The sequence below is a fragment of the Coenobita brevimanus genome, chromosome 25, assembly GCF_032717465.1.
Source record: "Coenobita brevimanus isolate Jiangsu-jjx chromosome 25, ASM3271746v2, whole genome shotgun sequence".
NCBI lineage: Eukaryota > Metazoa > Arthropoda > Malacostraca > Decapoda > Coenobitidae > Coenobita > Coenobita brevimanus.
In genome coordinates, this window is record NC_136978.1 from 14965040 (window position 1) to 14977659 (window position 12620).

The 12620-nt window shown below is 40.4% G+C and overlaps 1 protein-coding gene across 2 annotated transcripts in view; it reads right to left on the bottom strand.

Moving 5' to 3' along the window:
* The window catches only part of LOC145393865 (transducin beta-like protein 3), a 341771-nt gene that overhangs the window by 191852 nt on the left and 137299 nt on the right, over positions 1-12620 (bottom strand). For both annotated transcript variants that reach the window (XM_080267921.1, XM_080267922.1), the window contains exon 7: positions 7957-8074. In XM_080267921.1, the coding sequence (XP_080124047.1) occupies positions 7957-8074 (118 nt within the window). The remainder of the gene's footprint in view (positions 1-7956; positions 8075-12620) is intronic.

Here is a 12620-nt window from a genome sequence, read left to right on the forward strand (position 1 = left end):
GCGGTACATTCACTGACTTCACCTCTCTCAAAGACCATCACTTTACTCTTCCCTACATTCACCTTTAGGTTCCGTTTCTTACACACTCTCCCAAACTCATCCACCAAGCCTTGCAGCTCCCCTTCATCTTCACTCAACAACACAGTATCATCTGCAAACAACAGTACAGGGAGTTTCCAAACACTATCCTCTCTCACCAGGGCCACTCCAACATCCACTACCCTACCTTGTACCTCTTTTATTACCCCATCCATGTACAGATTGAACAACCATGGAGACATGACACATCCCTGTTTCAAACCAACTTTCAAAGAGAAAAATTCACTTAGTTCACCATCCACACGCACTGCAGCCTTCGCACCATCGTACATACTCTTCACAGCATTCAACAACTTCCCATCTACTCCATATATTCTTAACACTTTCCACAATCCTTGTCTATCCACCCTGTCATATGCTTTCTCCAAATCCATGAAAGCCGCATACAACTTCTTTCCCTTCTCTAGAAACTTTTCCACTAAAGATCTAAGAATGAATATCTGATCTACACAACCTCTTCCCTTCCTAAAGCCTCCCTGTTCTTCTCCAACTAATTTCTCTGTTCTTTCTCTAACTCTGTCTATAAGTATCCTACCATACACTTTTCCTATTATACTAAGAAGACAAATGCCCCTATGATTACCACACACTTCTTTTTCCCCTTTTCCTTTGTACAAGGGAATAATTATACCTGACTTCCAATCCTCCGGGACTCTACCTTCCTCCCAGGCCAATCTGCACATCTTCCACATCCATTCTACTACTATCTCTCCCCCATGCTTCAGCATTTCACCACACACTCCATCAATTCCTGGGGCTTTCCCCGATTTAACTTTCTGCATTGCTTCCACAACTTCTATCCTACTGATTTCTTCCTGTCTTCTCACCTCCCTAGTTCTCCCAGCCATTCCCCAGCCACTTATACTCGCATTACTTCCATCCTCTACGTTCAACAATTCCTTAAAGTGTTCTCTCCATCTGCTCACTTTTTCTCCCTTCTCCACTACTAATCTACCATTTTTATCTTTCACTCCCCTGCTAACTTCACTTCCACCCTGTCTTACTCTTTTCACTTCTCTCCAGAACATTTTCTTACAGTCCCTCCACTTTACACTCAAATTCCTTCCAAATTCCTCATCCACTCTCTTCTTACTCTCTCTTACTAATCTTTTCACCTCTCTCTTCCTTTCCACATAGATATATATATATATATATATATATATATATATATATAGATATATATATATATACAGTATATATATATATATATATATATATATATATATATATATATATATTATATACCAGATAGCTGGGATTATACTGTATATATATATAAATATATATATATATATATATATTATACAGCTGGAATTATACTGTGTGTATATATATATATATATATATATATATACAGTATAATCATAGCTATCCGGTATCCAGACAAACGGAATACTCAGAAAAACGGGATAATTCAAGGGCTGGTAAAAATATCAGTAAATTATAACTGTGAGCCATTTTGAATGGACCGCCAAACTGCCGTTTTAGCGTGTCACGTGAGGCTAGGTGAAGTCGGACTAAGCGAGGTGAAGGCATTTCTGGCTAATGTAAATCCCTATGGTAGGACAAATCTAAACTGGCAGCTAGGGTGGGGCACGAAGCTCTGTACAGTGTTGCCACGTTTTCCATTCACACGATGCCCCCCCCCCCTCTCTCTCTCTCTCTCTCTCTCTCTCCTGGGGGAGATGTGCGTCACCCTGGGGAATTTTGTTTCTTTTATGAGTGACTTATAAACTTATGCTTTCATTTCTTTATTTTTTTATTATATCTAATTATATTTGAAAATATTTATTATTTTACATTTGTCGACAGATGACCTCGCTGGTGCGGCGCCATGATTTCTCATTCAATCACTCTCTCCCTCCTTCCTTCCCTCCCTTCCTCCATCCCTCAACACCTACCCTGGCCTGCCTTCCTCCCCCTTTCTCTCTCTCTCTCATCAGTGGTGTTTTAGGATACATTTTGGTTATTTTCATTTACATTATATTGTCTATCTATCTATCTATTGCCAGACGCCACAATCCCGTAAGGGGTGGCCGTTTGACTCTGAGTTACTTGTTTTACGGAGAGGGGCACTAACCCTCCACCAATCCACATGTTGACACGTACGGAGCACGTAGGGTTTGGTTATATGGTTACCACCCAGCATTGTAAATGATTTCTTGGCTTACAGGAAACCATTTGGCTTGTCACTCAATGTAAAGCCACCTGTAAAGGAAAGAAAAGCAATAAGAAGTGACAGGAAAGATGGGAGAAATAGGAAGAGAGGAGGACAGGCACGGAAAAAGAATGATAAAGGCTAAGGAAGAAGTAGGCAGCACTACATCAAGTGGGTGGATGATGGTCGCCACCACCTACCACTAACAATATATTGTACATATTGTAAATTTGACTTATTTTTTCCACACCACCCAGGAGGTATGGATACAAAGAAAAGTGACACGAGGAGGTTCTAGCCGGGTTAGTCTGGGTCTGTGTGAGTGTTGTCGCTCACGAGGGTTTAATATATATATTTTTTTACTAAGAAATTGCCATATTTTTATTTATATTCCTGCACATTATTTTATAATCATAACTGTGACATTATTACCCACCCCAGAAATACGGTAAACGCCAATAAAAGTAACCACATTTTTTTTAGCAACACTGTAAAATATTTATGCCACGTTTCTGTATTGCCGTATAAATATTTTATGCATAACAAGTTTACTGTTCTTTCAAATATTATAATACACACATTAACATTGTATTCATATGTGTTTATCTTCTTTGTGTTGCCATTTACATATATAACAGCCATTTCACATCGTGGGTTTGGGAAACATAGCAACACTGTAAAGAGGGTCGTGCCACACCCTAGCCGCCAGTTTAGATTTGTACCACCATAGTAAATCCTCTTAACCAGCCCTCCTCTTCCCTCTTTCCCCTACTTGAATTCAGTCATCCTCCACATCCTCCACAATTTCCACAAATCACCAGTCTGCTTTTTACCACCAGACAGTAAACAAGCTCTCTTGTTGTTGTGCTGCTCTGATGGACAGTAATTTGAACACTCCAAAATGCCTAAAGAGCAAACTAAACGTAAGCATGTCGTGCTTACCTCGAAACAGAAGCTGGACATATGCAATAGACTTGAGAAAGGCAAACATTATGAAACACTGATGACCGAATATAATGTAGGAAATCCAATGATTTATGATATCAAGGCCCAAGCATCCAAGCTCAATGAATTTTTCATGAAAAGCAAGACAAGTAAGTCCATTGAAAAAAGGCATACTCTTCATCGTTCGAGTGGTTTTGCTTAGAAAGACCTAGGGGAGCACCTATTTCTGGTCCTCTTATGCAAGAAAAAGCAAGAGAGTTTCACAGTAAAATGAATACAGAAGTCGAATGTGATTTCAGTGTTGGATGGTTAAATCGTTTCAAAGACAGGCATGGAATTTGTAAACCAGACATCTCTGGAGAGAGCAAATCAGCAAACGCCGGTGTTTTTCTTCCTAACGGACCGACTCTAACTTGCACCACATAAATTCATCTTAGAACGCATGTGTGCTGGCAGAGATAAAAAAAAAAAAAAAATGTTAATAGGAATGAAGGTTTACTTTGTTGGAAGAAAAAAAAAATATATGCTTGCACTTCATATGTACATCATGTATTTTATTTTGTGCAAAACAGCTGATTGCCGGCGGGTGAAGGATGGAATTGTGGAGGTCAGTCGGGGCTGGGACCGTAAACAAAGCTTGTGTGGGGGCACAGGTGTGATAATTCTACAGTGCAGTCTTAACATCAGTTCACCAATAAATGTTCAAGATTTTATTTCTTTATTTTTCCACTTTTATGAGTACAGTACATACAACGAATACTTCGGTAGTTAACAGAATGGTGCAAAACAGTGGCGGAATGGCAGCGGTCAGTCGGGGCCGGGACCGTAAACAAAGATGATGTGGGGGCACAGGTGTCGTGATAATTTACCAATAAATATTCAGGATTTTATTTCTTTAGCTTTCCACATTTATGAGTAAAGTACATACAAGAAATTATTCGGCAGTTAACAGAATGGACTTGCGCATTTTACAGTACTGCAAGGCATTACATGTACGTGTATTATGACCATGGTGCATGTTTACAAGGCAATATTTCAGGTGTAATCTCTTAGTGAGTCCCCTGATGTGAGTGGTGAGTACCTGAATTGTATTTACTGCAGTGACAATTATCGCCTTTGTATAGATTTGAATATCAGAACTACGGGAAAAATCTGTAACCGGAAAGGTAAATTCCCCAAGCTGCCCGCCCGGTTAACTGGGATTGTACTGTGTATATATATATATATATATATATATAAATATATATATATGGATGGTGAGGAATTGGAAAATGTGAGTACGTTTAAGTACTTGGGTAGTGTGATGAGTAAGGATGGAGGTTTGGAGGGTGAAGTGCTTGAAAGGGTACAGCAGGGAAGAAAGGTTGCTGGTTCTTTGAAAGCAGTGTTAAGAAACAGGGAAGTGCGCATGGAAGTGAAAAAGTTACTACATGACAGTATTGTGATACCAACTCTAACGTATGGAAGTGAAGCTTGGACATTGTAGGAAGGACACAAGTCAAGAGTGAAAGCAGTGGAAATGAGTTATTTAAGAGGAGCCTGTGGAGTCACATGGAGAGACAGGCTGACGAATGAGGATATAAAGGAGTGTTGTGGTGTGGATGTGGATGTGATAGGAAGTGTTATGAGGAACACACTGAGGTGGTTTGGCCATGTGGAGAGGATGGAGGGTGAAAGACTGACGAAGAGAGTGTATGTGAGTGAGGTGGAGGGGGGAAGAGGGAGGGGGAGGCCGAGGATGAGATGGAGGGATGGGGTGGAGAGGTATATGAGAGAGGGGGGTGTGAGTTGGGAGCAGGGCAGTGAAATGGTGGGGGACAGGGTGACTTGGAGGCGATTTGTTTGTGGCCACACCAAACGGGATTGAGGCACCTGGCAATAGATATATATATATATATATATATATATATACAGCACTCCCTCCTTTAACCTGGGTAATGTAGACTGGCCATATGCCACAATATACTTTTCCATGGTATACGTTCCATATGTTTCTATTATAAAGGGACATTTTCCAAAGTTGCCTTTTTCACCCTAAATCCCACCCAAACCCTCAAAAAACACCCTACTGACATTCACTCTGATACTCATACATCATCATCATCATCATCCGGACCTCCTTTCCTACCATAAGGCAGGGTGAGGAGTAGCAATGTCCAGAGAGCCCAAATTTGCCCAATCCAATGGGCCATGTTTCCATTCACTCATCATTCAAGCCCCCGGAATCCTGGCTCTATCGAATATGCCAAAAACATTCACCACATTCTGTAGCTTCACAAAATGTATCCGAATGAGTCAATCCAGACGCTGCCACGATAAAAAGGGGTGCCAAATCCCTGATCATGCACTTTTCCTCACAACATTCATCCAGCCAGCTCAATCTCTTGTCAGTTCCCTAGCCTCACCTACTTCCAAATCTCTCTTCCTCACACACTCATCCACCATATCTCTCCACCTTCTCCTTGGCCTACCTCGCCTCCTCCCTCCTTCAAATTCACTCAGATATACCTTCTTCACCACTCTATTGTTGTCCTTTCTCTCCACATGACCATACCATCTCAGTACGCTCTCCTTCGATTCTGGAGTCCACCGACTTCCTTGCTCTGCATCTTTCATGAATCACATTATTTTGTATCCTATCCACCCTCTGAACTCCATATACATTCCTCAGCAGTCCCATCTCCACTGCTCTTACTCTTGACTTTTCATTTTCATGCCACACCATAGTCTCACATCCATATGTTAAAGTTGGCACTAACACTCCTTCATGTAAGCCTTGTGCAGCTGCAACACTCAAGCCTCTGTTTCTTATCAAGGCCTTCATTGCAGCAGCTACTTTCCTTCCTTGTGTCATTCTACTTTCAACTTCTTTTACACATTTTCCTCTCTTTTCTACCACTGTACCCAGATATTTGAACTCTCTCACCAACTGCAGTCTCTCTCCATTCACTGTAACATCGCACAGGGAGTCATCTTCTCTCTCAATAACCATCACTTTGCTCTTTTCTACATTTACTCTAATGGCACAACACTCACAGAAATCTACAAAATTCTGCACTAGTCTAACTAGGATTTGGGGTGATGAGAGAAATAAAAACACAAGTAATGGAGAGAGAGATGGCGTTGGTAATGAATGGAGATGGATGGAATACCTCCAATTTGTTGTATGCTAATTGTATTATACTGTATATGGTAATATGAGGCAACGTGTCCAGTATCTAGTTCTTCATGATGATGGTCCACCAGCAGTTGAATATGAGGCAACTTACATAACAGAGAACGACAATCATTCATTATCAGTCACCCAAGATGAGGATAAATGGTAGTTTACAAACGTTTGATTGCACAGATCTACGTCTTCTGCAAATTTTTGTGGCACAATAAGACTATATCACCAACATGTGCCACGGCACACAGTTAGGGAATCACTGCCTTAGTGGGAGGGCTGACGACACACGGCAATAGGTGGGTGGGTGAGTGGGGGGTTGGTGGGTTTCTTGAAGGACAAGGCATAATAAGTTTCAAACTTCATGTATGCTGCTAAACTTAACACATCAAACACTGGTAGTAGACTGAAATCCCTTGCTGGACTGGCCCTCCATTATGGGGAGATGGTTCTCCTAGCTTCAACTCCCTGAGTGGATCAATCCCCTAGAAGGGACTGATCCCCAGAGAATGTATATACCCAACAGGAGGGAACCCTGGAGGGGAGGGCAGAGCATCCTTGTGTATACATGCATCCTGAAGAGGTCAGACAAAGATTTAATGTTTTCCCTGAAGCCACTAACTTAGTTGCTAGACTACCCTATGATCTACAGACTTCTTTATTCAACCTTTTCTTAAATCTCTGTCTGTTATCTGATCCACTCTACGCAACTCACACATTCCCTAACTATCCCATTTCTACTGCTCATGCTCTTGTCATTTCACATTCATGACTTACAAAGGTCTCATACTTAAATGTTCGAGTGGCCATTAACACAACTTTATGCAATCTTCTTGCAGATTCCATTTTCAGTCCTGTTTCATATCAAGTCTCTCTAAGCTGACTTGAATAAAGGCAATCCTCAATATGAGCCAAGAATATGTTCTAAAATTTACAACATTTCCACATAACTGGTACTGCAAACTGAGGAAACTGGTAAATTGGTTTTACTGGTAGCAACAGAACTCTCATAAGTAGTTTCTGTGTAGTAGCTACTACTGTGTGAACTTAGTTCCATCACTCCAGAGATTCTGAAAAAATCATTCTTACAACCACTAGCCAATTTTACCAAGCCAAGGAAACTCTCAGAAATGTAGTTGATTTTGCCTTCATTAACCCATTCACTAAAAGAGATCTTTCCTAAACTGCGTATAATTGTTGAATGGTTGCAAAAATAAATCACAAAAAGATATTACTGGACTGAATGAATTGAGGAGAAAAAAGAACATGTGTGACGCTGTATTTTTACAGCTTCTGATATTTCATAACTTGTCCATAGTGATTTATTCTGCACTACACCTTGGTATCCTCATTATATGTAACTGATGCAAACTATCAATACTATCCAGTTATCCATCATTCAATCCTTTTTTGTCCCATCAGAAGCAAACAAGACTGGGGCTAAAAATTATACATAAAAATAACAGACAATACAATAAAATAATAGACAATACAATCAGTAAAATAAATCACTATGGAAAAGGTGCTACAAAGCCTTCAGTGCCACCTTGAATATGGTTTGCTGTATGGAACATGGAGTACCACTTACCCTTATCACCAACCACAAGGGCAAAAATGCTCTGGTCTTGACCCTGGCTTGCTCCCGGAAGGACTGTTCCTGGAGGCTGAAGGCACAATCCAGACAGACTCTCCATCACTGCCACTACCTTCAGGGATGAAGCCAGTATTTGTTAATACCAAGAATCCACGTGATGTAATGGTAACTGCTGATCCCTCACCCAAACTGAAATGCAAGCTATCATAGTCCAGTACATTTAAGGATAGTTAACCAGCCTACAGTATTTCCTTCAAGGCACTGTATGACAGAAGCCTCCAGTCGCCCTTCAGTAATAGAACCTATGGAAGGCCATCACCTGGACAAGGGCACTCAGACCTGAATATATAGTTAATAGTTTATTCTTTCTTCTACCAGCTAATTTGATTAAACTTAGGTAAGGTTCTTGCACTGAAGAAGTATATTAACCCTCTCGCGCACGATAAGTTTCAGTAAGTTTTCCGGCGCACGACTTTATCTGCGAAGCCGCCCAGCCCGGCTGCCCGCGCGCGGCAAATAACACGTATTCTCTCCTTATTTTCACCACCCAAACATCAATATACTGCCATGAAACCTATGTCATCTTATTCGTCAATGTTTGTTCTAACTGATAAGCACCACAAAAAAACAGGACAACACAAAAAAACAACATTAGGCGGCCGTGAATAAAATTTCGCTACGTCACGTTCACTTCCCAACATCACCATTCAAGTGTTTTCCATCATACAGGAAAATGTTATTAGAAGTTTTGATAGAGAATTTCATCAGCTTTCTAAAGAGACAAATCCGGTGTTGATACAATTTGTAGTTTTCAAGAAAATAGCCAAAAACTGAAAGCCATTTTTGAAAAAAAATCAAGAAGCTCTAATATGGAAATTTTCTCGCAGATGTTATATTTTTATTGCATAATATTATGCAGAATTTCACCAGCTTTCTAAGGAGCACCTCTTGGTTTCCATACGCCTCATAGTTCTCGAGTAAATCGCCAAAAACGACTGGGAACTCACGTCTGTACGTCACTTTCGTGATGTGCGCACAGCATATGCAATATTCCCGCCTACGTAACAACAAATTCTTATCATAGATATTACATTGTTATGTCGTGTACATACGTAGAATTTACTGCTCTTTATCATGGTTCATATAGGAAATTGATACGTCCAATAGTTTCGAGTAATTGGCCGACAAAGTGAGATTACTCCTCTGAGCGCTTTCGACTTTACCGAAAGTCTGTTCCCCCAACTTTTCCAACAGAAAATGCTCCCAGAGGCTTATATTCTGCAAATGAACATACATAGAATATACTGCTCTTTATCATGGTTCTTACAGGAAATCGATATGTCCAATAGTTTTGGAGTAATTGGACGACAAACGTAGAATACTCTTCCCCACCTGCACGCGAGATAAAAAACCCTCTTTCCCTACCTCACCCGCAGCTACATATTTTCGCTCGTTACGTTTTATTATTTTCTTTTTTTACTCAAAGTACACGCATAAAATATCATAAGGTTTTTAATAGTGCCATCAGAAACTTGACATGACCACTAGTCTTTTTGCTAGGTTCTGACAAAGAAGATGAACTTTCTTCCATCTCATATGTGTGTATGTAAAAAACATTATTTATTTGTGTAAAAAATATTGAACTATAGAAATAGGTCAATATACAGATCAACAAAATACGGATAACTCACTTCCTCCAGAGGTGTTGAGATGCTGGCAGCAGCTTGAAGATGAGGAGTTATGTAGTGTGTGAGCGTGTGCGTGTGTGGGTAAGCGTGCGTGTGTGGGTGAGCGTGTGCGTGTGAGTGAGCGTGTGGGTGAGCGTGTGCATGTGGGTGAGCGTAGGGCTATGGGTGAGTGTGTCATGTGGCTGTGGCGTATTTTCTTCTCTCCTTGCGATACATTTGCCAAAAGCACATGTGATCCACACAATAGATTTCTCCACGAACATTCGCTGCACAACATACGTATGTATATGTGGCTGTGGCATATTTCTTGTCTCTGACACTTGCACTTTGTTTTAGCTAAGTCAGTGAATGCATGAAATATTTCTCTGTGAACACTCACTAAGACTCTATTGTATTGGCACACACCACACTCCTTCACGAACACCCGCAGCATGTTTGACTTATATTTCACACAATTCCATACGCATTTTCACTATCAGAATCACAATAATTCCATCACTAAACACCTCTAATTCTTCCTTCCCGACTATAAAAACTGTACGTGATGCCTGCCCCATTCCACACTATGGTACAATAATTTCACCAAGCCAGCCACAATATCTTTCACACAAAATACACTTTAGGCATTGGCTTCATTATATACGTATTTGTAATCACGCCATGGGCCTTGGGGAGGGCGAGAGGCGAAACCCCGCAACAGTGAACACGCATATCGGCTCGTAGGCCTAACGCTTCATAACGGACACAATTCCTTTTCGTGACATATATCTATGTTCCATCAATAATATCACTATACAAATATGCTCATAAATATTGCATTATCACACTGAGTCCATAGGGGCTTCAGCTCAGGAAGGAGGGGGAGAATTAGTAGGAGTTTAAAGGGACTGAAGACACAAAACAACCCACCGCCTGGCTGCTTGGAAGAGACTGAGGTATATTGCTACATGCTGGGCCCAATGAGGCAGCTCAGTGTTGCCAATGCCTTACCACTGGAAAGCGCTACACTTGCTACAATGTGTCAAAATTTGACGCGATTTCGCCAGAAACTTAATTTTTGGCTAATTTTTTTGTGCTCAGGAACGCGATTCGAGTGACTGAACAAATTGAGAAAATCCACATGGCACGCAAATCGCGTGACTGTGCCTGAGAGGGTTAATGCTACAACTACCCCTCTTGTAAAAAAAAAAAGTTATCCTAAGCTTAATAAAATTTTCAAGTAGCTGCAAGCCCTTGAGTGATGCAATAATTCACAGCACAGTTGGCCAAAATGTAACACCTTTCAGCATGAGCCGAGTGCCACACAAGATGTTGTCAAAGTGTGTGAGTGTTCTTACCTACCTAATTGTTCTTACCTAATTGTATCTTAACATGAATGAGTCAAGCTTGTACCATATATTAAATTACTTTTATTATACATATCCTTAAATTTATTAATTGTTTTGGCAGACACTATTTCATACAGTACTGCATTCCACTGATCAATTGCCCTATTTAGGAAACTGAATTTCCTTACATCTTGATCACCTCTCTTTTTATGTAGTTTTCTGCAGTGTCCTATTGTTAATAATTCCCCAGAGGTTATATACTCATTTATGTCTATTTTGTCTTTCCCTGAGATCCATTTATATAGTAAAATCATGTCTCCTCTTTTCCTTCTCTCCTCTAGTGTTGGTAGAGTCAATTTTTCTAGTCTTTATTTGTAGCTTAGATCCCTTAAGCTTGGTTTGTAGTGGCCCTTTGTACTTTTTCAATCTTATCTATGTGCTTTTTTAAATGAAAATTCCAGACTACTGATGCATACTCCAGGGCTGGTCTGATGAATGATGTTACAGTGAACCCTCAATATAACGAACCAATTGGGGGGAGGGGTGGGTCGTTATATCCAAATCTTCGCTATATACGAGGGGTTCGGTATTTCCAAGAGATTACAGTACTGTACCGAACTCGGTTCACTATACATGGGGAGTTGATCGGTCCTACGTGCTCAAACGTTCCCTAAACTAACTCTTTGAAGTTTTACATCGAGAATTCAATGGTTTATGAAGTTGTACATGTAAATACAATATGGTATGAAGTTCTACATATAAATACAGTAACACCTCGATATACGATACCCCTAGATGCGATACCCCGACTTAACGATGGGGGTAGAAATACCACCATACCCTGCCTAACGATGGCCAAACTCTGGTGTCATAAAGACTTTGTAGTTACTTTTAGAGAAGTATATTTTAGACTTGTGGTCGAGCGGCTTTTATATCTTGTAGTAGTTTCCCCACCAGATGTCATGTAGTGACAGGAGAGGTAAAGAATAGTATGGGACTATTTTTATTTGTCTTGGAAATATTAAACAGGTATAAGAGTATAAGTCCCGGGTAGCTACCTCCCTGTCTCGCTATCTCTCTCTCTTTCTGTTCTAAGGCTAATCTCCATCTCGACCTCTCTCTAGGGTCGCTTGTCTCCTTCTAAAACTCTCTTTCCTAAAATCTGGTGTAGCAGGGGTGTGTCACGTATGTTCCTCGTGGATCTTTGTTCACGAGAGGACTGCTGACAGCTAACTGCATCATCTCCTTACTGGCCGCTGTCGTCAGCTTTCCTCAGTGTTAAGAGGGTGTAAGCATGCTTAGCACTGCTCGATTCTCACAGACACAACACCTTCTCATCATTTGACTTCCTGCTTCTATCTGTCTCTCTATCTATCTATTTATCTATCTATCTATTATGATTTGCAATTATAATATGGAGACCTACCACACTGGTTTAATGATGAGTTTTGATTTTTAAACTGATTTTGATGACATTTTAGACTAAAACCATGTGTTTAGGCTGATTTATAAACTGCTGTTTGACTCAGATTAATGAGCTTTAGCCATAGGTGGGATGAACATTGTCATTTTGGGGTACAGTTTACTAAGCTTGATTTTTTCCAGACTTATAGTTAACAATTTTCAGATTTTATTTGTTGGT